The 25,685-nt window shown below is 43.6% G+C and overlaps 3 protein-coding genes and 1 long non-coding RNA gene across 12 annotated transcripts; 2 read left to right on the top strand and 2 right to left on the bottom strand.

Moving 5' to 3' along the window:
• The first annotated feature begins 58 nt into the window (after nucleotides 1–58).
• On the top strand, nucleotides 59–8,491 carry bbs2 (Bardet-Biedl syndrome 2). Of its 2 annotated transcripts, XM_056598943.1 has the most exons (18): nucleotides 59–501; nucleotides 1,012–1,146; nucleotides 1,321–1,548; nucleotides 1,969–2,094; nucleotides 2,657–2,719; nucleotides 2,898–2,975; nucleotides 3,075–3,179; nucleotides 3,352–3,438; nucleotides 3,555–3,690; nucleotides 4,344–4,483; nucleotides 4,627–4,756; nucleotides 5,009–5,180; nucleotides 5,439–5,568; nucleotides 5,838–5,954; nucleotides 6,055–6,192; nucleotides 6,303–6,415; nucleotides 6,758–6,906; nucleotides 7,477–8,491. In XM_056598943.1, the coding sequence occupies exons 2-18, from the start codon at nucleotides 1,030–1,032 to the stop codon at nucleotides 7,581–7,583; spliced, it is 2,136 nt and encodes a 711-aa protein (XP_056454918.1). In that variant the 5' UTR covers nucleotides 59–501; nucleotides 1,012–1,029; the 3' UTR covers nucleotides 7,584–8,491. The 2 variants fall into 2 exon arrangements, with proteins under 2 accessions (XP_056454918.1, XP_056454919.1); XM_056598944.1 differs by lacking the exon at nucleotides 59–501 and having other exon boundaries at nucleotides 521–1,146.
• On the bottom strand, nucleotides 1,821–10,349 carry LOC130389259 (uncharacterized). Of its 7 annotated transcripts, none has more exons than XR_008896517.1 (7): nucleotides 9,785–10,332; nucleotides 7,860–7,975; nucleotides 7,451–7,579; nucleotides 4,943–5,159; nucleotides 4,314–4,817; nucleotides 4,005–4,130; nucleotides 1,821–3,816 (listed from the first exon to the last, which is right to left on the bottom strand). It is a non-coding gene; the product is annotated as an uncharacterized LOC130389259 (long non-coding RNA). The 7 variants fall into 7 exon arrangements; XR_008896514.1 differs by having other exon boundaries at nucleotides 1,821–3,868; XR_008896515.1 differs by having other exon boundaries at nucleotides 1,821–3,868; nucleotides 4,044–4,130; nucleotides 9,785–10,331.
• b3gnt9 (UDP-GlcNAc:betaGal beta-1,3-N-acetylglucosaminyltransferase 9) lies at nucleotides 8,880–14,956 on the top strand. 2 transcript variants are annotated; one of them, XM_056598945.1, is made up of 7 exons: nucleotides 8,880–9,326; nucleotides 10,191–10,531; nucleotides 10,634–10,750; nucleotides 11,005–11,352; nucleotides 11,623–11,864; nucleotides 12,073–12,328; nucleotides 12,670–14,956. In XM_056598945.1, the coding sequence occupies exons 2-7, from the start codon at nucleotides 10,421–10,423 to the stop codon at nucleotides 13,069–13,071; spliced, it is 1,476 nt and encodes a 491-aa protein (XP_056454920.1). In that variant the 5' UTR covers nucleotides 8,880–9,326; nucleotides 10,191–10,420; the 3' UTR covers nucleotides 13,072–14,956. The 2 variants fall into 2 exon arrangements, with proteins under 2 accessions (XP_056454920.1, XP_056454921.1); XM_056598946.1 differs by lacking the exon at nucleotides 8,880–9,326 and adding an exon at nucleotides 10,054–10,074.
• phaf1 (phagosome assembly factor 1) lies at nucleotides 13,413–25,685 on the bottom strand. Its single transcript, XM_056598947.1, has 16 exons — nucleotides 24,513–25,685; nucleotides 24,065–24,147; nucleotides 23,211–23,294; nucleotides 22,858–22,901; nucleotides 22,509–22,588; nucleotides 21,927–22,021; nucleotides 21,407–21,471; nucleotides 21,148–21,260; nucleotides 20,871–21,004; nucleotides 20,646–20,729; nucleotides 19,876–19,958; nucleotides 19,721–19,764; nucleotides 19,576–19,625; nucleotides 19,218–19,276; nucleotides 18,066–18,138; nucleotides 13,413–17,969 (listed from the first exon to the last, which is right to left on the bottom strand). The coding sequence occupies exons 1-16, from the start codon at nucleotides 24,574–24,576 to the stop codon at nucleotides 17,874–17,876; spliced, it is 1,251 nt and encodes a 416-aa protein (XP_056454922.1). The 5' UTR covers nucleotides 24,577–25,685; the 3' UTR covers nucleotides 13,413–17,873.

Genomic DNA, 25,685 nt, shown 5'->3' on the forward strand with positions numbered 1-25,685 from the left:
TATTGGCGGAGCCACAGGTTACATGTTATATTAAATATGTGTCGTCCGTAGACTTTTAACTACTGGGCTAGTATGCTAATGATGAACTCAGAGACAGACTGAATTACGAAGGGTTGTATGGACCAGGTGTAGTTAGTCAGTGCAGCATTTGGTGCATGATTGTAACGTTAGGGCTACTCGTCCTGGGTCCACAGAGCATAGGCTCAACACGACTTTATGAAATTCCGTTATTGTATTTAACTTAATTCAACTCAATTCGAGACCGTAATTACTTTTTAGTATTTGTAATCTAATATCAGCATATTAACTCGACAAAACTAACCGAACTGCTTTTACTTTGAAAAGAAATGGACCGGAAGTTGATCTTGATTGTGCTAACCGATTGGTTAGTGCTCGCTGCTCTGCTGTAGCGGGTTTACCATAGGTTTACCAGCTCGCTGTGGAAAAGTGGTTATCTCCTCTTTAAACATCCAGTGAAGCCATCTATAAATCGGAACATTGGTGAGATTAATTATGTACCTTAATAGTTCACCACATGTCTGTGCATCTTGCATTCAATGGAATGGAGTCAATTTCGTAACAAGTTAGCCACAGTAACGTTAACCAATAGCTGCGATAAACAGATGCATTAGCAGATTCATATAACGTATCAGTCACATAAGTATGAAAAAGCGTGTGATTAAATGCATGTGCATCTTTTGTCTCCGTCATATCGTACACTGTTTCAATGCAAAACATGTACGCAGTGTTAAAGGAGATTAAAGAGATGAAGGGCTTTCGTTAGTTGTTCTCTGTTGCTAGGCAACAGAAACATTTGGTCATTGCCACATGTCAACTCAAGTAAGCCTTTAATTACATTAGACCGGACAAACCATTGGTCGCTTTTTAGTTCACTGGGTTAGTTATCGTTTGTCTTCTTTTGCAAATATTCAGTTCTGGGTTTATTTTTTATAAATGGTATTTCTGGTTCCCCGGATATTCCTTCATAGTAGGTATCTCTGTGTCATTTAGCCCACACAGTAAGCGACCATGTTGGTTCCAATATTTACTCTGAAGCTGAACCACAAGATCAACCCTCGCATGGTTACTGTTGGAAAGTTTGATGGGATTCATCCATGTCTGACAGCCGCCACTCAGGCAGGGAAGGTAAGTGTTTTTCATTGGTCATCATGTTATTATTATTGGTCACCTTATGATCAAAACAATTAACGTCCACTTATTGATATCGCGTCATCTTTTTTTAAAATGGTGATAAAAATAAACTATTCATGCATAATTAACATCTCACCGTTCAACTTTCTCATCACCTTTCTCCACAAGGTGTTCATCCACAACCCCCACACCCGTGGACAGCGACCTGCCGCGCACCGGCTGAGCCAGAGCACACAGGACTCTGACATCTCCCTGCTCAACATCAACCAGGCGGTTAGCTGCCTGACTGCAGGCTCCCTGGGGCCTAACACCGCAGGGGACACCCTACTGGTCGGCTCTCAGACCAACCTGCTGGCCTACGACGTCCACGACAACGCTGATATATTCTACAGGGAGGTGGGCCACCTAGACATTTTACCTCCCACACTAGTATCTAAGAATGCTTTGCTGTTCCCACAATGTGTTGAAGTGTGAGTGCACATAAACCAAACTCAATTCATGAGCCAGGAAATGACTCACTTGCTCCTTTAATATTTCCAACAAATCCAATGATTCACATGACTCGTATGAATGCAATAATTAGGCATAGCATTCATTTAATCATATAACAAAATATTAATAAATCGAATCCTAAAAACGCAAAATGTTGGTTATTAAGATATCGTTATTATACCACATTGCTTTTAACATTTATGTTCCTACTCCTCAACATAGGAAATCCTTCAAACTAAACACATGCTAACAAGAACTGATAAATACTTCTTAAAAAATATAAATAGGACACTATACAATAATGAAAAACATCTTCTTGTCTAGGTTACAGATGGGGCCAACGCAATTGTGCTGGGGAAACTAGGGGACATCCAATCTCCCCTGGCCATCATCGGTGGGAACTGTGCCTTACAAGGCTTCGACTATGAGGGCAAAGACCTGTTCTGGACGGTATGGGCCAAGCTAGTACCTCATTGGCAGTTCACATACCTGAAAGCCCAGACTTAATGACATCATTCCTTGTGCAGATGACTGTGATTTAATGATGGGGCTGGTTACCTTTATCAGCTCTCTACACCTCGAGGCCGTAGTGCGCGTTGTCTTCCATCATGATGACTAATGTACATGAGTGAGTGATTATAAAGATAGTTGTTGACCTCATTCAGCTCAGTACTAGTTTCTGGAGCCATCCAAAAAGAGTCAACATCTTAATCAAAAGTGACTTTATTTTAAAGGCTTGTAATCCCATGTCTCTAAACTTTAGAATTTGTGGCATATGCTATTGCATATTTAATGACATATCCAGAGCATTACTATTCACCTATTCATTTTAAATAAAATATTCTGCATGAATTTGATTGCCTTGTAATGCTTCATGTTTGGTCACCTTTGCTTCAAATGATACAAATGCCTTTTATTTGACTTTGAGAGGCCTGCTTCAGCTATAGCATACAGCATATTATTTGTACTTGATTCAACTTTAGTTGATCCATTAATACATTTTTAATCATAGGTTACTGGTGATAATGTTCAATCGCTGGTGCTCTGTGACTTCACCGGAGACGGGAAGAATGAGGTGAGACAGGTGTCAATATGGGATGAACCATGTCCTTCATTCATAACATTTGATATGAGTGCATACAATATGAAGCAAATAAGGTATGTAGTCACGTGCTGTAGTGTGTGTATATAATGTTTTGTGTATACTATTGTGTGTATTATCATGTGTATTTGTGTGTGTGTTCTGTTCAAAGCTCTTAGTCGGGTCTGAGGATTTTGACATCAGGGTTTTCAAAGAAGACAAGCTTGTTTCCGAGATGTCAGAAAATGAGGTAAAAAGCAGGGGCATGTTTATACATTTAGTAAAATAGAGTGAACATAGTTCGTTGATGATACTGGATTCCGTTTCACGTATTGTCCCCGTGTGTCAGACAGTGACCTCGCTGTGCCATATGCACGGTAGCCGGTTTGGCTATGCCCTAGCCAATGGTACAGTGGGAGTCTATGACCGGACGGCCCGCTACTGGAGAATCAAGGTACTGCAAACATCCATCCTATGCTTTTGTATTTGGAAATGTTGTATGTTTCTTGCAATAGCTTATGAGTAACTTATGAGTTATGTTGAAAATTAAAATTAGGATAACTATTATCCTTTAATATCATTACTGACTTAACATAACCTAAACTCACATCCGATCCCTGTTACAGTCCAAGAATCATGCGATGAGCATCCACGCCTTTGACCTGAATGGGGATGGGGTGGTAGAACTGATCACCGGCTGGTCCAACGGAAAGGTCCTTAGACGTGTCCACGTATCACCATGTATAGACGATGGCTGTTACACCAGCTACTAGAACCCAGACGGTTAAACCAATGCTTTCCTCATACAGGCTTTCTTTTCTCCTTTCAGATCGATGCCCGTAGCGACCGCACGGGCGATGTCATCTTCAAAGACAACTTCTCCTCGTCGGTGGCCGGTGTGGTGGAGGGGGACTACCGGATGGACGGGCAGGTCCAACTCATCTGCACCTCCACGGAGGGAGAGGGTAAACCATAACCTGTTTTGGTCTTGGTACAGTTTCTATGTTGTGCAATAAATTGTCAGTCTTGCACTAAGACTGCAGCCAGTACTTAGAGCATTATGTGTACAGTCCATACGTGGGCAGACCATTCTATTGACGAGGGGAAAAACGAACGGAACAAACATGTTCAATGTAGAAGGACCTGTAATGGAGAATTTTAATTGTTGTAATTATGACCTAAATTGGAACAGACTATATAGCATATTGATAGAATATAAATCGATCAAGGAACCTCATCATTTGACACTTGGCTACTCAATAGTGTCGTAGATGATTACCTAGTGGCCAGTTACGCAATAGAGGCCATTCCAGGCCACCTTAGTCCTTGGAAAGGAGGGCTGAGTGGGATATCGGTTGGTTGCCATCGGTAACTTCACCGCTAGTGGCTACCTTGATGCTACACACTGGACCATAAGATTTTAACTTAACTCAAAAAGAGAGGCGCCATATGAACGTTAATATTGAGGTTATTCATATGTTTATTAAACTGGGGCAATGAACAATAAATAAATTGCTCCAGATATAGTCATAAGCAAATTAACATCTGTAGTCAACTGTGTGGGAGTTGTAAGGGTGAGGGGTCTTACATGACTCATGCAGGTTTGTACGTCTTCCAGTGCGAGGCTACCTTCCAGCCAGTAAGGAACTGAAGGGGAACCTGATGGAGTCCAGTGTAGAGCAGGACCTGGTCAGAGAGCTCAGCCAGCGCAGACAGAATCTCTTGCTGGAACTACGGAACTACGACGAGAATGCCAAGGTGAGCAATCTCTGATGGTGGTGGTGGTGGTACTTTCAGAATAGCTTTGAATTGATGGGCTGCATTGAATGGGATTAAAAAAGAAATGGTCGTATCATGTTGACTATATTGATACCTTCACCGTTTCTATACTTGTGTTTCAGGGTGTGACCGAGACGGACAGCGAGGTGGGTGTGATACCAGCCAACACTCAGCTCCAGACAGCATTGTCTGTCCGGCCCGCCACCGAGGCCCAGAAGGCCCATGTAGAACTCAGCATCTCCACGCCAAACGGTACTTCCAGATACACACTCCAGTAACACGCTGGACTACAGCAGAATCACAAGGAAGTGCTCTGTAAAATACGAAAACAACCGCACAGGACAACAACAAATGTAAAAGAAATAGGCTGCAATATCAGTGTAAAATGTGGTGGGTGGCCAATTGGCAACATGGTTGAAGGGGCTGGGGGGTCCCCACCAGAGGGTGTAGTGATGATAAAGAGTCTCAGACACAGCACTCAACATGTGGTCCATCCCCCTTCAGAGACCATTATCCGCTCAGTGCTGATCTTCGCCGAGGGGATCTTCGAGGGAGAGAGCCACGTGGTCCACCCCAGCGCACAAAAGCTCTCGGGCTGTGTCCGAGTGCCCATAGTCCCTCCCAAGGACATACCGGTAGACCTGCACATCAAGGCCTTTGTCGGGGGTAAGAACAGGTAGGCGTGTGTGCATGAGTTTAAAGTTTCAATCAAAATGGATGTATTGCAACAATACTACTTCTGTAATCAAAAAGTTTCCATCTTACATAAAATACACTGCCAGATTTAGAAAAACTATTTATGCTGGCAAAAATAAATAAAATAAAACTTGTTTTAAATGGAAATATTAATTAAAGTATGTACAAATATTTATTGTAAAATGTGTTGTTTTTCGTGCTTGTGTTATTTTTCTCCACCCACTGTTCTGCGCCCCAGTACCCAGTTCCACGTGTTTGAGATCACCCGTCAGCTGCCCCGCTTCTCCATGTACGTCATGGGGGCGGACCCATCGGTGGCCCCGCCCACTGGCAGGGTCACCTTCAGCATCAACGACCGGTCCCAGCGGGTAAACGTCACAATATATTTATTTACAGTTACCGATGAACAGGTAGCATAAGCATGAGGGTAATGTCAAAATGCCGTAAATAACTATAAATCCTAGTAACCTAGACTACTTTTGTTATGGCTACGTACTGAAATATGATTGATATTTAATGTTACCCAATTCTATCATACATCATATATATTGGATATATTGGGCAGCGTTAGGTCGACAATAATGGCCTAATACGAAACATATTCAAATATGTAACCTGCATCATTCCACTTCTCCAGGTGGTGATGTGGCTCAACCAGAACTTCCTGCTCCCAAAGGGAGCAAACAGTCCAGATGTCACCTTCACATCGCTACGAGGAGGACTGTTGTCCATCAGCATGACCAGCAGTGGACAGGTACACCCTCAATCATGGTCACATACAATGAAGGGGCTCTGATCAGAAACCTGTCAACAGTCGGGCAGTGGCTGAACGCACCACTGTTTTGTCCAATCAGATCACCTTGAGCACAGATGACATCGACCTGGCAGGGGATCTCATCCAATCGCTGGCCTCGTTCCTGGCCATCGAGGACCTGTCGGCTGAGGTCGACTTTCCAGACTACTTCAAAGAGCTCCGCACAACTCTCACTGAGGTACAAGGTGATCCATCATACTCGATGCCTCATGAGGGGAGCGAGGTCCGCTCTCATTGACCACTTCAGACCTAACAACCCTCCATCCTTTGATCCGTGTTGCGTTCCAGGTGGACGAGTTCCACTGTGTACACCAGAAGCTGACGGCGGCCATCGCTGACCACTCCAACTACATCAGGAACATGCTGGTGCAGGCCGAGGACGCCCGCCTCATGGGGAACATGTGAGTCCCTGCCCTGCTGCGCCATCGTCTTCAGCACCTTTCATACTTGTGTTGCATGACAATACTGCATTGGAAATGCAGCCAATAGTGCTGCATCCGCTTTTGCCGCCAGGTAGTGTCGATGTTTATTCTGGGTGTTTTTGTACCGTTCTTGCTTACTTACAGACTTTTTGTGGCCTCTACCTCACTACTGTCTTTTCCTTTGTTCTCATTGGAACTAATTGCTTGCTTTTTCTGCCCCCCCCATGTCTACCTGTCCTTATCTGTGTCCAACTCCTTCGCCACCCTTCTTTTATGCTTGCCACTCGGTCCTCACTCCTGTGACCTACCGCTCCCCTCCAGGATCACCATGAAGAAGCGCTACCGGGAGCTGTACGATGTGAACCGAGACCTGGTCAACGAGTACAAGATCCGCTCCAACAACCACAATGCACTGCTGGCCCGCCTCAAGTGCGTCAACCAGGCCATCCAACGGGCTGGGAGACTGCGAGGTGTGTGTTGGTATATATATATATATAAATATGCACACACGCATCCATATAATTCAAGTTTATCTCAAATAAAGTCTTGATTGGGATCCATTAGTCGCCCACATGCCTAATGTCTGAATTAAGGTATTTCACAGCCTATGAAATGGCTGTTACTAAGCAGTTTGTGTTTGCTAAACGTGATGCCCATCCCAACATGAACATTTTGTCATGACCTTACGGATCAGCGATCAGAGAACATAATAAGTATTCTACGATGGTGTGTTATAGATTCGTCTTTATAGATTATTTAGTTTGCATTGCCACAATGCTTAAGCTGCTTGAGAACTGTTATACTGTAACGGCCTATTAATGAATGGTCCTACAGTTTCTGTTTACTCGATTCAGACACCAAAAAATATATACATTGTGCACTACCATGCACCCCCCCCCCCCCCACGCCGTGACATTTCTAATTTGGAGACCGAGCCACAGAAAAACAATGGTTTAGGAGCCCTCTTCTAAAACAAAACAAATGAATACATCTAAATGTATACTAATGTCTTACCCGTCTTTCTCTCCGTCTCTCCCCAGTGGGTAAGCCAAAGAACCAGGTGATCTCTGCCTGCCGTGATGCCATCAAGACCAACAACGTCAACACGCTCTTTAAGATCATGAAGGCCGGCGCCGCCTCTTCCTGAGGGGGGACAAGGGGGAGAGAATGGAGGGTCACCAAGCGGACCGTTGCTGTCACAGCCTCTCATTCTCAATAGGTCGTGCTGCGAATGCCACGGTCCATCATGCATATACAGGACGGATATATATCACACGAGACACTTTAGTGACGCGAGATAGGGTTGCGATTAGTTTCAGAGTTCAACTTGTGCGATAGACGAGGTGATTGTTTCGATTTAAATTCATGGAATTGTATGTGAGACATGGTGCGAGTGTGAGTCATATGTTTGGTAAATGTTTACCTTTGGTTGTCTGCTCTGGGGAAAAACTAAGACGTGATGGTTAGAGAGCCCATCTGGAGAGGAAATTAGGAAACGGGACTTCTTCCCAAAGCCGTGGTCAGAGAGCAACTCGTCATCTGCGTCCAATAACAGGAGAGAATGGCACAGTGTGAAATATCCAGAACACTGTTTTGGGTGATTGAGTCCAAACAATTGAGTCCAATACGGTTCCGATAGTAGTAGTGTATCAAGACACTGCGATACTTCCAGTTATTTTCCTTAAAGCTCTAGCTCTTTGTTTTCCACTGCGTATCTGCAGTATGAGTATTTGTCATCTGTTCTCTTGCAAGCATCACCAGTGTTGTAATCAAGCTTTGGAAGTCAGATTCTTATAAAGTGTCTTGAAATAGTTCAAATGTAAAAGTATGAAAGTCAGATAGGACAGTAAGTGTGTGTGTGTGTGTGTGTGTGTGTGTGTGTGTGTGTGTGTGTGTGTGTGTGTGTGTGTGTGTGTGTGTGTGTGTGTGTGTGTGTGTGTTCGTTCAACAAATATTTCAAAGGGACCTACAGATAACCCTTTTTCTAGATTGTAAATAGGGATTTTTTTTTTTTTTGGATTGTGTAAGAGATGGTCTAATAAATGTACTTATAATATTCTGATACAAGTCTCAGTCCCATCTTTGATACATTTTTGTGTGACTTGTAGTTATAATTGTCAACCTTCTCTGTCCCTTTCAAAGACGCATTCAGAAATTATTTAAAATACATAGTTGATTTAAAGGGCTATCAAAAATGAAATGGTTGTACAGAACAACGATGAGTGTTAGTAAGATGTAAAAGTCTTCAACGTATTAATAAGTGCTTCCTAAATATGTCAGCATTGTCTTGTCTAACACTTCAAACGAATTTGTATCTCCTACATTTACTGGTTTGGCCTTCCTGTTAGTAATAGGGAACATTTGCAGTGGAGTGCTTTGGGTTTGACCCTGAACCCCAAGCCCTCCCACTTTTTCCATGCTCAATGTGCTCTTCTTCCTCCATAGCTATAGGCACGACATCTGGCGTCCTCTCTGGTGCGCTATACAATGCGTTCTCCACCATGTCAACTCCCCTCCCTTTCCACTTGTGAATGTTCTTTTCTTTGCTGCCTTCGCTGCCTCTAAGCCGAGAGAACATCATGTACACTTATATGCTTACTTCACTGCCTCCAACCCCAGCGAACAGGGAAAGGAGCACATCCAAATCGCGTCTGCTGCTGTGTTGGCATCTGGCATCGATTCGCTTCGGCCACATCACGTGGGAGACGGGCAGCGGACCTCAGCAACTTTAGAACATGTTCATATGACGAAGCTTAACTCACAGAACGTCATGTTCATGGATATCAATTTCACCCTGGTTGTCACTTTTTGAAAGCTTTCAAAAATTGTGTGGAAACATCGTTTCCACATAAATGATCTTCTCGGCCAAGGTTTTTTCTTCTTCTTTTTGGTAAGTAGCCTATGCATGATTTGCAAGAAGCCAAAGCGTAATGTGCAAAAAGGTGGCATCTGTTGTACACCTGGCTCCGTTTGGTACATGCCTGGGCATTACACATTCTTTGCAAAGCCTACTATGGAAATGTATGTAACGTAGGGCAACAAACGGAGATGTCGGGTGAAGATCAATGTGGACGGACAATCATTTGCATACGTATAAAAGTACTTGATATCATCGCGCTGTGAAAGTCAATAATAAAATTATATGATTAGCAAATGTTCTACTAATGTTCTACAATGCATACAAGCGCAGTTTGGTTCTGGAGACGCAACCGCACAAGCAGGGGTTTGGAGATAGAGCACGCCTGTCTATTAGACCTATATAATTGGCCAAGTTATCTATAGCATACAAGTTAACTGTGGAGCTATTGGCAGCAGGACATTTAGAGGATGAGGATGTAGTCTACTCACCTGGTCGGATCTAAACCAGGCGCTTATTTAACGCCAAGCAGCGAGAAAGTGAGACGATATGTTGCCCTTGGGACGGGGCAACCGTTTGTGCAATTGGCACAGGTGTGCATAGGTGTGCCTCATTGCACATGTGCGACGCGTAGGTGTGCCCAATTGCAAAGCTGTGCCGCGTAGCGTAGGTCCGTCCAATTGCACAGGTGTGCCTAATTGCACAATCAGAGACGACTAGACCCCCCCTTTCCCCACTTTGTATAACTTTGGCTTTTGGTCGTTACGTCATTGGGATTGTTGTAGGTCCATTATCCTCCTGGGTGAATGAGTTGCTGCTGATTTCAGGATGTAAGGCAGTGGCCCTACGTGAGGTCTCTCTCCCGCCTCCTTATGTGTTTTATTCGTTGTTGAATAGGTTCCTTCTGTTGTCATGGACGGGGGTACCAGGTGACTTTAACTCAACAAATGACGATGGACAACTAGCTGAGTGACACACCGTTACAGAAGATGATGTCCTACCAAGAAACGACACGGAAAGGACAACAAATCAGTTGTTAAAAACATGTGTCCATAAAGTTGAATGAACAGCACCAGTCCATCCATTCCTTTTGAGTCCTCTTTACTTCAGAAAAGGTACCAAGGGGGATGATGATGAGGAAGGTTAGGGTGCTGAGGAAGATCTTTCACGTCCAAAGAGACGTGATGTTCACCATGGTGTTGCTGCTGTTCTTCTGCCTGCTCCTCTACACTCAACAGGTATCCACGCACCGTTCAAAATCAACAGGTGGCACGGCAATGCATGAAGTGTAAATACATTATTGGTCATTATTTCATTGAATCAGTGAATCATGCTCTAAGGTTCTGCTCCAGTCGGGCTGGGACAGAACCGTGTGGCGTCTGGAGATCGAGGGCTCCACCAGCTCCAGCCGGGTTCTGCTGGGAGCGGTGAGGACCAGAACCGGCTCCGGGTCTCAAGTAAGCGGCAGAATAAACAAAACCATAAGCTATATGCACTGGTGGCTCTGGATATTATGGCACAGCTAGGTTAGTAGAAAAGGAGGTTGGTATGGGCAAGGTATGTATTTTACAAGCTGTTTAGAAAATCTGCCCCTTCTGGCATCACAAGTGCGCGTTTGCTACTGAGCATATCACAATGGCACATTCTCTTTGGGTATCGTGTTTTGTACTGCCTCTTGATAAAACAATATGGTCCTGTATTGAATATACAGGTAGCTCATGCAGGCCCGGAGGTCCCCGCCTGCAAGACCCAGCCCGACGCCAGAGCCCGGCAGCCTGACCCCAAGCGGAAGGTCAAACCCAGTCAGGCGCCACTCGCCAAAACTAAGAGGAAACGCAAAGGGCTGCGGGGGAGAGTCACTCCGACAAATAACTCGGGTGACGTAAAGCCGACGATGCCGCCGTTTGACTTTGAGGCTTACCTGAGGGAGAAGGACAACCGAGACTTCGGGCTGCGCATCGATCAGCCTCAGAAATGCATGATGGGAGAGGGAGAGCCCGACGGACCCTACATGCTCATTGCAGTCAAATCTGTCGCCGCAGACTTTGACAAGCGCCAGGTAAGATGAGCATAAGTTTTGTATTGTGTAGTGTGTATTATTGTTGAAATGAATTAATGTAGAAATAAGGATGCCTTAAACATACATGCTGTAAATGAAGATAGATAAGAAACGATGATGTTGTATAAAGGATTTTGCAAGGATTGACAAATACCATACATGGATTGAGCAGTTATAAATTATTATTATTATAATTATTAATAGATCCATGAATGCTACATAGCTCCTTCATGTCCTACAAGCACCGCCTCATCTCCGGCCCTTTGACAGGTGGTGCGTCAGACGTGGGGTCGGGAGAGGCCGTCCCAGCACGGCGTCACCCTCCGTACGGTGTTCCTCCTGGGGGTACCCCGGAACCAGAGCGCCCTGCCCCTGTGGGACCGCCTGCTGCTCTACGAGAGCGACGCCTACAAGGACATCCTGCTCTGGGACTTTGAGGACTCCTTCTTCAACCTGACGCTGAAGGAAACTCATTTCCTCCAGTGGGTCAATAGCAGCTGCCCACATGTCAGGTCAGTGGGAGATGAAGGAGGGATGGTGTGGGCAAACTCAATGGGCTTACTGTGTTAGAAACACCAATCAATGTAACATCATGTATTCTTATCACTATGTGATTTAAATCCACAAAAATCTATTTATATTTTAAATGAAGCTTGTAAGATGTTTTTTAAATGAAGCTGTGACGCTCAAAGTGAAAAGCTCAGTTTACTTTACTGGTAGGTTCATCTTCAAGGGCGACGCGGACGTCTTCGTGAATATCGAGAACATCCTGGAGATGTTGCAGGACAAAAACGCCAGCGAGGATCTGTTTATCGGTGACATCATCGTCCACGCCAAGCCGATCCGCAAGCGCACCTCCAAGTACTACGTGCCAGAGTTTATGTACGGCGGCGGCTTGTACCCGTCCTACGCCGGAGGGGGCGGGTTCGTCATGTCGGGCCACACGGCCCGCAGACTCAGCGCTGCGTGTCAACAGGTAGGGACTCTGTCTGCTGCGACCATGAATGTGTTTGGATTAAAGGGGACATATTATACCCCCAGGTGTGAGTGCGATTAGCCATCACAAGCTGTTTTGAAAAACTGTGCACGTATCCACCTAGACGCATGACGGGTAGATGAGAAACGTTTGCTACGGTCCCCTGGGTAGGCTGGTAGACTGATCCATCAAGCACACATCTAGGTGGACACGCCCACTTGTGATGTCAGAAGAGGCAGATTTTCAGAATTGGCTTGTAACGGTTAATCACATTCACAGCTGGTGGTATCTGTCACAGTTTAAGATCAGGATTTCGTCTTCTCACCACATGTCGTCCCCAGGTGGAGTTGTTCCCCATCGACGACGTCTTCTTAGGGATGTGTCTCCAGCGCATCTCCGTCAAGCCCTACCCCCACAAGGGGTTCCGGACGTTTGGCATCCCCCGGCCGTCCGCCGCGCCCCACCTCCAGACCTTTGACCCCTGCTTCTACAGGGACCTCATGGTGGTCCACAGCCTCACGCCTCCCCAGATCTGGCTCATGTGGAACCTCCTCCACGACCCCCACCTCCGCTGCCACGCCGGGGGGACTCCCTCGACGGGAACCTTCCGGTGGAGCGATGGTGGAGCTGTGGGAAGGGCTGGAGGAAGAGCTGGAGGAAGGGTGGCAACAGTAGACCCAAAGGAGGGAGAGGAATTACAGACTACAGACTATGGATTGGAGGATGTGTTTGTGAAGCATTAGTCTGTTTTGGGGGGGGGGGGGGGGTCTGAGTGGGAGCTAGGTCGACATCTTTAAAGCAGGCCTTTAAACTGCTTTAAGTTACGAGTCAGGTGAATGTTTTTCCTTTTTGAAACTGACAAGAGACATGGTTATTTGGGTTTATTTAGGCTAGTCTTAATGGGGACAAGCACACTGATTTAAGAATGTGAAAACAAACTCTGCAGGTTATGAGTGCAATTATATTTTCTGTCTTGTGTTATTGTTTGAAATGACAATGCAGCCATGTGAGGAAAGCAATGAACAAATAATTATAACATGTTGAGCAAAGTTTAAGTGTTTCCTACCCACCGCAGAACAGAGACGATAGACTGCATGGACCCTACATCCCTGAAGTGGGTTCCTGTTGTACTTGCACATAAAAGTTATGAGTTCTGTCTCGAAAGACACATTCCTCATCTCTGCATCTGAGCTGTCTGTCTGCACATGGACTCTTCTCTTTATTGGATTTCTTAAATGAGGACCAGGAGTACCCTGGGGAGAAAGTGCTTTGATTTTGATTCAAATCCAAACTTATTTCCTCCTTCAAGAAGGGCTTCCTGTTCTCTCACACAAATCGTGCCATAAAAGGATTTTTATTGTCCTCCGTCTTCATCTGTGCTCACTTTGTTGAGAGGCCCAGATGAGTTATCATGGGGATGGACTGGGTGTTATCATGCATCGTTTGTTATGCATTATTAATACTGGGCAAACATTGCACATGAACTTGTTGTACGAAATAGCAGACCGTCTCTGCAGCAGTTCAGGATGAAACAAAGGGTACAGTCCTAATGTAATTGTCCAATTTGTAATCGGTACCTGTAGAATTTGATGTGTTTATCCCAGCCCTGTGTAGTGTCGTTCATATGGATCCATCAACGGGAAATAATAACAACACCTTGCACTTTTTCACATCCATTTATTAACTTTTATTATTCCGGTTGTACAGATAGAAACTGAATTTAGATGTTACAAACATAATGCATAATGAGCTGTTGATCCAAGAAAGTCAAAATGCCACACTCCTAACAGAGGAACTGAACTGTAATGATAGCGTTTCCCGGAAGCATTCAAGCTAAGCAAAGTAACAGTGGCGCTAAACTTGGTTGGCCCTTAATGGTATGTTTGTTGTCTTTTTCTCTGATTAATCAGATTAGCCTCATACATCTTATAGTGAATGTAAAAATACTACATTGCATTGATCCACAAATCAGCCCCCGGCCCATTTCCAGGGATGGTATATAATGTTCTGAAATTCACCAAAGAAAATATTTTGAGGGAAACAAGGGCGATATACATATATGTATAATATAGAATACAAAATACAAAGACAATACATAGTTCTATACTAAGATTATCGTTTACACAGAACATTAATTGTTCATATGAAATAACGATGATTATCAATCGTTCATCCATTAAGTATCTCCAGTGGGAAAAGAGAAAGTGGCCTCAAAGACCTCAAGATATGGATTTAGGTTTTCAGTCAAGTGTTCCTTTAGCTTTCAAAACGAAATAGGATGGAAGGTCTGCTATGTTCACCTGAGAATACACTGTCCACTTGTACTTGTGGTGTACTTGGATATGTTCAGTTTCTTCCCACAGCACAAATCTACACAGGGCTGGTCTTCAACAAATAGAAAACAGACATGATAAGAATCGGTCCAGTGAGAAAATAAACACATCTTTTGAACCAATTCAGTCCCATTTTTCTCTTACTCGTGATGAATGAATCCAAAAGCATCATTGAACTTAAATGTACCATCAACAAGGCCAAGATGACCTCCCAGATAAACTAGTTAATCGACATTATTGTCCAAGCTTAACAAGCATTACATAGTTTACATACATTATACAATGACTTAGCCATCCGAGACATCTCCATTTTATGCATTTCAATGGACAGGCCAACAAGCTCAGGAGTAAAAGGAAATAAGAGCATGGGAGCGTTTGTTGTAAAGACCTAACCACAAGAAACTATGGATAGTTTAATCCACAGTGGGAAACAAGGGTGTCCCTCACTTCTCATCATGCTCCATTACACACACACATAAAACACACACACACACACACACACACATAATGCAGTTCAAATGCATTCGCGAAATGTATATATACAAGGACGGAGGAAGGACAAAGGAAAGGTAGTTAAAGACTGGCCTGGTAGGATATGAGGCACAATGTTAAGCGTTATTTACATATTTAGATAGCTAACATATCTTCTTGATGTTCATTGCACAAAAGCAAATAGAAGGGAACATTTGAAGAAATCCAGACCTCAATCATGCTGACATGGAAATATGAAAGCCAAAGGCGCTAGCCCTAGATATTTGTTCCTAATGCCTTGTGACGTTTGTCCCTAGAGTTGGGCCAGTCTCCAAAAGGGCCCGACCAGGGCCCCTGGACAAAATATTCTCAGGACAGGGGCACTGCCCTGAGATCACGAGTTAGGTCATGTGACTATAAGTAGTAGTATGGGGTTGTGTCATGTCACATCCATAGTGAAATGATTTTGAATCTAAATATATGTCCTGGCCGTAGGTGGAATAATATTTGTTTGCTGGATTATGAGAATTCAAAAATCACAATGCTTTTCACATTCTAATCGTGTGCAGTTGACAAGCCTCTGGGACGCTGAGTGTTTACTATTTACCGTTGTTATTAATTCATATAATTATAGCTACTGCTGTAATAATTACATAATTCATTTTGGAAAAAACAAATGTCTCATGAAACAGGTCAAAGCATATCCTAGAGAGATGTTTTATTCGAGAAAAGATGTGAACGTTGCATACGAGTGCATGCCCGTGGGCCCTGAGGTAACTAATGGATTGACAGAGACGCACTCATACAGGGCTTGCTTTAGCTAACAACCAAAGGAACATGGATTCAGTGAAAATGGTACAAATCATTTAATCAATTCCATGTACTTAAATACTGTGGTCACATTCTGCAGTTAAATTTTGTATGGGATTGTGATTGACCTCAATTTCCCAGAAACGGTTTGAAAGTGCATTTTATACAAAGACGGCTGTTTGAGTACAACAATAGGGGTATATAAGACATGTTGCTAATACTGCAATGGATGGCAGGAGATTAAACACTATGTTTAAGTATGACCAGGTAAATTCATCTATGATGTTTGGCAATTCCAAAAATTAACATGTCATTGGAAATGAATTGGGTATCTATTTCTGAGTGAAGATGAATAACACAGGTCGGATTGATGTGTGCACAGTGGGAGAACGCGAGAGTTTCTGCATGAGAATGAAACGTAACAACAACCAAACAGAGTCGCTCCCCATTCTAACTGCTAGGGAACACTAATAAAACCCAAAGGCTGGCAGACCGTACGGTGAAACAGTAACAGATAGAACTATATGTAACTGGAGAGAGGAGAATACGTGAGAACATAAAGAGCAAAAGGGGAATAGAGAAGCTCTGGCAGTGGCTTCTTCAAGCATGCAGTTAAAACTAAAAAGAGATGTGACCAATTTGTGCTTATTGTCTTTGACCCTGTCATTTGCAAACCATGTACCAAGTTCATGCAAATCTGGTAAACCCACATATCCAGCATGTTACCATGCATTATTGCGTTTATGTGCGTGTGTGTGCATGCATATTGTTTGCAGCATGAGCCGACATTCTAGCAAAAGAAATAAAAGGACAATAAAAGTGGGATGTGAATTTCCGTTAAAAAAACTAAATTCTCATTCAAATTTTCTGGGCCTGTTTGCGTTTGAGCATGGACAATAATATTTGTGTACCATGATTCTATACCTGTGAATAAAAATGTGTTTGTGAGAGCAAGCGGGAATATAGCCAGAGGGTTGGGCAAGAGGGTTCGGGGCGGTCCTGTTCCAGAATCTTTTTTTCCTGCTCACCCCTCTCTAACTTTTTCAGCTTTGGGTTGGGGTTAAAGACATCGGCCACGGAATGGCCACTATTTCAGGGCGTAGCCTGTGTTTTCTGAGGTTTCTTATCTTGCAGGACAGCTGTGTTCAATTCCTTTGCACAGCCTGTTTATCTTGCACATATAAAACTAGTCTCCTTGGCCAGGCGCAGGTTTTTTTTCTTATCACGCCTGGACGTGGTTGCTGTGGTAGATTGAGAGCAAGTATCCAACTTCAAGGGTGCTGATGTTAAATCCACTGGGGATGGCCACAAGACAGTGATTCTGGTCGGGCAGAGGACACTGTGTGGTGGAGAGTCCCACTTCCTGCTGGCTGCTATCCAAATCCCAGGATCTCCACATATGATAGTGCCCAATGAATTTAACATACAAGATGTATCGAGACGGCTAAAAACCAGGGTTCTGGTCAGAGGAGGGTCCTGTCTGAAGTCCATTCAAATGGTTTCTGCTTTTTTTTTTTTCTGTTTTTCTCTACACGCAAGACCCCATCATAAGGCTTACATCCTGTTTCTAACGTTCTGCACAGTGGGCTCCATGCTCGGTGGGGGGGGGCGAACCTCGACTGCCAAAGTGTTGAAAAGGGCAGCGTGTGTTTTGTCTCTTGGAGAACATAAGTGGGGTCTTGAGGTGGCACACACGTATTGAAATAATGCAGTTTCTATATATTGGCAGGGCACTGTTTGATGTAGATGCTGGGTATTTCATGGTAGATTTGTGACTGACTGGAAGTACTGGTAGTCGTAGATCAGGCGAGTGAATGCGACTGCAGCGATGGATCGCAACGGTTGACTTTACCCTGGGCAAAGTGCTCTCCAGGGTTCTGCGTTCCGATGGGATCGATCCTTATCTGGAACCAGTGGCAAACGGGAGCCGCTCAGTGGGTGCTGCTACCGGACACGGCCCGGGCCTGGTGGGCGGTCCGGGGAGCGCCATAGAGGGTCACCGAGGCTATGTGGTTGTTCTGCATCACCTGAGGGAGGGGAGAGTGGGAGAGAGATGGGCTTCAACATCCCAGTGTTGTGAGGGTGACGCTTGATTAATATGACCGAGCACAGGGGACACTGACCTCAAAGATCATCCTCTGTAGTCCAAAGCAGAAGGTGGATCCAAAGGGGTTGGTGTTATTGGCTGAAGACGACCTGCCGATCGAACGCACTCTTGATGAGATCACTACACATTCAAGTTTTTTGTCTGAAGGAAGACTATTGTCATATTAGGTCTGTAGGACATTATATATGATAATCAACATAGAAATCTATGCTATTTTATCACCGTTACCGTAATAAGTCCCTAACTTAGAGAATAAAGGGGTAAAATCCAATGTTTTTGCCATTCTTCCCAAGACAATGGTCTCTGCTGCGGACAAAGGTGGCATTATTTTTGTGATGTCAGACTTCCTTTTCTGAGGTAGTCTGACGTCACCACCAAGGGGAACCCGCAACGCGGTTTGTGCTGTCAGAAAGTTTAGCTTTTTGGACACTTATTGTATAACGCGACTGTGTGTGTGTGTGTGTGTGTGTGTGTGTGTGGATAGGGTCTGAGCAGCGATTTATTTAACACCCGCGTGACGCGTCTGAGGGAAAGGTTTCCCGGACACATATACATGTACAACCTCACGGATTGTGACGCTCATAACAGTCACACAACGACGGTACTGGCGTGGGTCGTAACCATGGGGATAACATGCCCCCCTCTTTCTCAGTCTAAAACACATTTTTTAAGTCACATTGTGTTTGAATTCCCTCTGAAGCATCGGGTTCAATGGTTCTTTAAACACAGCTGTTGGCATTACGTGGATTACAAACCTCTCAGTCTTAAGAAGAGCTTGAAAGGCTACAAAGTTAACATCTACCCTCATGGTCTTAAGATGTTTGACTGATGGATGACTAATGGTGTTAAAATACAGTTGCCATTATAAAAATGTGATGTCAGCTTATATTTTAGTTCATGCGTGGCATTAGGCTCCCCATCATTGAGATTCCAGATGATGATGAGTCATAAAAAAGCTGTTTAATGGGGAAGCAGCTCTGCATAGTGATCGCTCTTCTCTCTCTCTGTGTGTGTGTGTGTGTGTGTGTGTGTGTGTGTGTGTGTGTGTGTGTGTGTGTGTGTGTGTGTGTGTGTGTGTGTGTGTGTGTGTGTGTGTGTGTGTGTGTGTGTGTGTGTGTGTGTGTGTGTGTGTGTGTGTGTGTGTGTGTGTGTGTGTGTGTGTACGTACCTGTGTAAGACCACGGGTTTCTCCATGGGGTGTCCTAGTAGCTCCTGGATCTGATCCCACTAACATAAAAATATATTTTATACTGTTATATTAGAATTACTTTTTTGCAATAAATTGACAGCACCATGTGTGAATACTATAAAAACAGAGTGCTGTTTTCATTTCTGTTGCATCATATGTTGAAATTGTCAAGTGAGACGGCAAGCACATAAATATGTAATTACGTGCTAAATGCAATGACGCTTTCTCAAAATCCCAATAGCGTTACAATAAGTCAAGCTACTATAAGCAGTTCCCACTTTAATCTGGTAAACAGCTTTCTGCCGTGTCATGACCATCCATTCCATACGTATCTGACCTTGCTGTATGTGGTCAACGTGCAGTCCTCTGGCTGAGAGTCAGCTCCTCCTGTGACGAGCCAGAAGCAACACGCGTTAAACGAGGCAAGGGCGGGGGGTACTGATACTAACTCATATGTCACTGCTCAGGACAGCCACGCATACCTTTTTTGATGACGAGTGGAATTCTAAAGTCACATCGATGATATCTGGGGAGGAAAATTAACATTCCAGTTTAATCCAAAAATAATCACAGACAAACATAACCATAAGATAAATATCAGGGGAATAATAATATAGAAAAATGCCTTCAGCCTTACATGTTGAAGTTGTAATGTCCAGGGAAGTTGGTGTGCAGAACAAACTTCTTCACCAGATGAGTGGTGGAGTCAAATAAGATATCCTGGAAAACAAAACATCCCACATCACTGTGGGTCTGGATGGTGAATATGGGAACGGACTACACCAATGTCATCTTCCAAAGAGAGGGAAGATTTGGGCTGGGAGATTTAACAGCGAGTGAACCCAAAAAAATGAAATAATTCCCAGATTTCGGGAGAAAAGGGGTCAAATCCTATGTTTTTAACATTCTCCCCCAAAACACCATGTGAACGGTCCACTCGGCTGCGAACACAGGTGGCGTTCTTTTCATGACATCAGACTAAGCTTTTCCAAGGTAGTCTGACGTCACGACCATGGGGCAGCGGCGGAGTGGGTTGTCTGGACGTGTGGGGCTCTGTCCGGGCGTAGTTTAAAGCTACGGGGTGTATGGTGAAGCTCCGTCTGGGCAGCGATCCATTTAATGTCCACGTCCGAGTAAGGGTCAGGCTTCCCGGACACGTATAGCGTAACGCTACGGCGGATTACACATGCAACAGTGCCTATTATAACATTCATAACAGTAACATAACAGCTGTTAGGGTCTGCATGAGAAGAAAAGCAAACAGAACCAGACGAGCTGGTTTCAGGAAGTCGCTTCCTTGTCCCAGACACACGCGAAGCCTGGTGCCATGAACCATTTCGCACTGTGCACACAATAACACGCCTAAAAGTGCACGTGACGGTGCGCGCAGGGTCTGGCGGTACATACCACACCGAGGGGGAAGTAGTTGAAGAAGTAGTCGTTGCATTTGGAAGGAACCTGCTTGTGGGGCGAGGGGGAGTGGATCTTCATCTGAAACACACAGCGGACTGTCAAAATGATAACAAAGTTATGCTAACCAAGACTGATATTGTGCCAGATTGAGTGTATTGTTACATATGACTGTGATGTGCAGCCGTAAGACGACATGGGGCAGGTCAGAGGGATCACTACCTTATCCTCAGACTTGTAGAAGACTTTGTTTGGCGAGCCGAGAGCGCCCATCACGTCCTGACAGGAGTCACCAAAGAAGATCTTCCTCTCCACAGACCTGACCTTGGCGTCTGCCATCAGCCCAGGGGCGCTGCCTGCCACCCAGCAGGGGGGCGAGAGAGGGGACCACAAGATGACCATCAGGGATACTCAATCCACCTCCAAGGCAAAACTCAAACCAAGGAATTTAAAACACATTCTGGGTAGAACTGTGGCATTTTTTAATAACACACGTTACCTGCCGTGAGGAGGCGCAGTTTAAGCCCCAGGGGTCCAGCCCCGTCCCTCAAGACATCCACATATTCAGCATACACGTTACCAAGGAAACACGCCAGCGGCATCAGTGGAGCCCTGAGGAAAGTAAAAAACATAAGAGCTGTGAGCAAAGTGGAACTTTAAGTGTGCTGAAGTGAGAGGATATTGTTTTTTTTGCAACTTTGTACATTTGCACTTTGTCAATGTCTGTGTGTGCGCGTGTGTGCGTGTGTGTGTGTGACCTTGTGTCTTGCAGGTTGTTGCCAGTGTAGATATGCATCCTCTTGACCATGGCCCCATGTGGAATCTAATAGGAGGTGAAGCCCAGGGTAAAACAACTAGTAATACTGATTGGAATGGAGTCCTACACACCTCGTAAGGCCCATGCTTACTCCTTATTCTTCATTAATCATACTTTTGAGAAAGAGTGCTGATACAATTGAGTAGATAAATTAATTGTTTGAAAAAAATAGATTCATTGAGATTCAGATTCAAAATCGGGATACATTGTTTCTGCAATGCTGGTATCATCAGGTTGATCATTGTGTCAATATAATATAAGTGGAAATTAAATAATAGCAGCAGGTGCTACAGGGTACAAGGCATTTTTTTTATTTGCATGAATTATGTTCTGTTTAGCCGCATTCATTAAACAAATTATTGCACAGCTGTCAAATTCTGATATACACATACAAGTAGTTATGCATCACAGGAGACACATTCGTGCTCCAAGCACCCAGAAGAGATAATACACGTCCTCACCTCATACTTGGGGGCTTCATTCCAGGAGTCCAGTTGGAAAGAGAAGGACAGACCTCGGAAGTTTAGATGAAACAATTGCTCTGCGGAATTGTAAACTGGAAAACACGAAAATATCATGGTTTATTTAAAAATGAGCATTTTCCATGTCTGTGCTTTCAAACTAAACTCTTCAACACAAATGGTTGTCCGACAATAAATATTAAGACAACAAAACAATAACAGATAGGAAGGATATAATAAGAATAATAACTTGATTGTTGCTTGGATATTCTTAATTTTTTTGGTCAGGTAGACCAAAAAGATCACATGATTGAAACCCTCCTACAGTCATTTGGTTGGTTTTCTTGGCCAATGAATGAATGGCTTGTAGCTAGCCTGGAAGAATGCAAGTTGGCTGGATGTAGTCCATTATTTTTTTAACCATACTAGCCTACTATTCTCCCTAGAGAAAACGGTATACCATCTGAAAATAATAGTGCTGAGACTAAGGTCCTACAAAGTAAATCTTATGCATGTTCATCTTTATTTAACATACATTACAGAATTGTACAGATAGTTAGTTGGCGCATGTGTTTGAGTTACCTCCAGGGTGCGTAGCTCCAAACGACTGATCTATTTGCTCTATTGTGGGGGCAATGGCCTGAGAATTGAAATGGACCCCACTGAAACAACACATACATGCAGAATTGTTTTATTAAATCAATGACATCACATACTTCAATATACACCATCCCATTGAGCATATTAATTATGAAATCCAAATTGCTCTCGATGCATTCTAGGGGGCTATGGCTTGGGGAGAAATTACCATTTAACAAAAATACGTCTGGAGAGAATAATCCAGTACAGAATATTTGTTTCCATTCCAGCAGGGACAGTTTAGGTTGAGACCTACGGTTCTATGATCCAAAATCTTCACACCATTACTCACCAGTACTTCAGCTTCACTTTGATGAGGTCATAGACTTCAATCACCTGTTGAGACAAAAACGCACAATAACAGTGTTAAGGCCCCTGTTGGGAATGGGTATTGCACACGCACCCGTTTTCACACAACTCTAATCCGAAATTCCAATCCTGTTTAACATAAAAATCCACACACGCACTATTAACTTATCACCCAAACTGCTAACAGCAGAGGTTTCTATTACAGCAGAGTTAATATCACGTGAGGACTGATTGCACAGAATGCCTTCAGATATAAACAATTTTTTTTCCCATCACTGGCACTACACTGATCATGTGATCATTTACAGGAGTCAATGGGATCTCTGTTCTGGTTACCTTGAGTCTCTGGTTGGCTGCGTCAAACAGTAGTTTAATTCCATCCTGAGTCAAGTTCAATATGAGGTCGTGACTGAGTGGTGTCTGCGGGAAGGGGAATATAAACATGAGATACAGATAGACATGGCATTCTTTGGATAAAGCTGAGAATGGCGACATAGAGACAAGTAGAAAAACGAATCAGCGTTTGTTCTGTCTTCTTGAACACCAGAGTAAACGATTAAAAATAATAAGAGATAAAAGCTCTAGAATCTCATTAAGAAATACTAGTTGCTTTGGCAGATTTGGCGCAATCAGGAATCCAGGTGTTATGCAAATATTCTTGGAGTCAAGGCCAGATTGCACTTCTTTCTCAACTAGCTGCTGTGGGTTCAGCATGTCTCGACGTCAACGGCGTAGTCAAGAGCTCTCTGTCATAAGTCAATGACCCCTATCCAAAAATGTGACTTCCCAACAGGGTGTTAGACGTCCTGCTTCGTCCTTCCTGCTACATTTTCCTTTTCCTTTATGATGGACTAGTTGAGGAGGTTCATTATCACTATTCCATTACAAAGCTCACCAGATGTCACTGAACAAGCTTTTGACAACGGTCAGAAAAAACGATCAGGACCAAAAATGACAGCAACGAAGTAGAGACCCACGGTTGACCTACAACTTAGTATTCAACGTACAACCTTTACACTACGTGTACAAATGTTAACGAAATGTGTTTCAGACAACCTTTACCTAGTACTTAATTTGTGAGGCAACATTCCACATTATTCTATAAGCAATGTCTTAATTAATGTGTACTACTTATTTTTATTTGGGGAAAGGAGAGTATAAAACTAGGAGGAAGACTAGGAGAAAGGCACCTGTTCGCTGTATAGCACCTGGACATTCTTGATGATGCGGCAGTGTTTCTGAAGAATGGAAATGGCCTGAGCCAGGGGCATCCCTGAGAACACACACAACAATAAGGATGGAAAGTATATTCCAAGCCCACACACATCAGGCTAAGAGCAGGTAAAGCAGAAAAAGCGAGGCACAGGAAAACTGTATTCTGAAATTAGATCTACAATACAATTTTTATGATATAATATATCAGTGTAATGTAGAAATAACACTGATATATTAGTGTTATTTGATAATATGAATATTATCAACTTTGAATAGTGACAGGCCTATATTCATTATACATATTTAATATAATTTTTGTTAAATATGTTGACATGGTAATTTAAAAGACTGAACAAGACATTATACACAACAATGTACACATATTCACAAACATCTACTAGTAAAGATTGCTTTATTACTCACCTAAAGCAAATTCCCATTGTTCATTTCCTAGCGATCTCTCAGGCACTACTTCCAGATCCAGCATTGGCAAGTAGTAAGGTACAGCTCCCCTCTAAAGAGACAATGTGACCCTTTGGGGGTCCTCGCTCTTTCTTTACTGTCTTCGGCTTAAATCCTTAAGACTATCTCCAAAAATGGATGGCTGCCTTAATAGATGGATACGTCCGATTTCTCCTATTCCTTATTTGTTCTAATTCATAGGGTTAAAACCACTACTCTTACTGCACATCAATAAAAAAACGCTAGCTTGTCAACAGGCCAGACTTGTGTCCAAAATTAGAGGAAAAAAATATCCCAACCACACATTAGGGTGTGAAACAAAACGACGGTTCAAGTTGATATATCACGATGTACTGGTGAATCACAAGAGCCAGGGCACACGGTGTGCACATAAACACATCAGCCAAGTGGGCAGCTAACATACAAAGCCAACAGGCTTTCCGATTACCTATTGCCTGTCAACTTTCTAATCGATCCTAAGCAGATTGTCCAGACTCGGTTCTTCTGTAGTTATTTAACTACCTGTAACTTGTTTCATTCCCCTTTTGTGAATAGCCGATAGCAATACGACAGAAAACGAATACTGATCATTAAAACATAAATAGTCTTACAGCAATCCCCGCCTCGGCATTAAATGTTATGCATGTCGTTATGTGTCCTCTCTCTGGTTACGACAGCATGCAACTTGTCAACAAACTGGACCCTACTGCTAACGTGACTGGTGGAAACAGCAACCCCACCATTCAGTAAATAAAGTACAAATATAAATAGACACGTGTATATCTACAACTGTTACCCGGCAATCGTATAACACAACAAGAACTTTGCGCTTCGATGTGACCACGCCAAAACAAAGAAATCAGGCTTAGCTGCAATGTGTTAGCGGTCTCATGTATTCCTCCCACTGCAGTCAAGCTCTTGAGCTAGCTCTACAGCTGGTGCTAATTGTCTTAAATATAGGCGACGCGAAACTTGTTACTCAGAAGATTATCAGCACCGCTGTCTTTCTTTCCTGATTTTAATATGCCTTCAAATTGAATATCAGAAAGCAGCAACTAAGTGTTTGCCGATGGTAACTTCAAGCCTCGACAACAGCCAGCTGTATCAGCTGATAGTTCAACTTCCTGTGTTAGA

Source organism: Gadus chalcogrammus, chromosome 9 (genome assembly GCF_026213295.1).
Source record: "Gadus chalcogrammus isolate NIFS_2021 chromosome 9, NIFS_Gcha_1.0, whole genome shotgun sequence".
NCBI lineage: Eukaryota > Metazoa > Chordata > Actinopteri > Gadiformes > Gadidae > Gadus > Gadus chalcogrammus.

Bases quoted from the DNA above. Each gene is read 5' to 3' on its own strand.
- bbs2 (XM_056598943.1), top strand. From the start codon at position 1,030: ATGTTGGTTCCAATATTTACTCTGAAGCTGAACCACAAGATCAACCCT. The intron at 1,549-1,968 runs GTGGGCCACCTA...CTTCTTGTCTAG, and splicing joins CTGATATATTCTACAGGGAG to GTTACAGATGGGGCCAACGC. The intron at 5,569-5,837 runs GTAAACGTCACA...CCACTTCTCCAG, and splicing joins TCAACGACCGGTCCCAGCGG to GTGGTGATGTGGCTCAACCA.
- b3gnt9 (XM_056598945.1), top strand. From the start codon at position 10,421: ATGATGATGAGGAAGGTTAGGGTGCTGAGGAAGATCTTTCACGTCCAA. The intron at 10,751-11,004 runs GTAAGCGGCAGA...TTGAATATACAG, and splicing joins GAACCGGCTCCGGGTCTCAA to GTAGCTCATGCAGGCCCGGA. The intron at 12,329-12,669 runs GTAGGGACTCTG...TGTCGTCCCCAG, and splicing joins TCAGCGCTGCGTGTCAACAG to GTGGAGTTGTTCCCCATCGA.
- phaf1 (XM_056598947.1), bottom strand. From the start codon at position 24,576: ATGCTGGATCTGGAAGTAGTGCCTGAGAGATCGCTAGGAAATGAACAA. The intron at 22,022-22,508 runs GTAACTCAAACA...CGTGTTTTCCAG, and splicing joins TGGAGCTACGCACCCTGGAG to TTTACAATTCCGCAGAGCAA. The intron at 19,765-19,875 runs GTAAGGCTGAAG...TTTCCTCCCCAG, and splicing joins GGACATTACAACTTCAACAT to ATATCATCGATGTGACTTTA.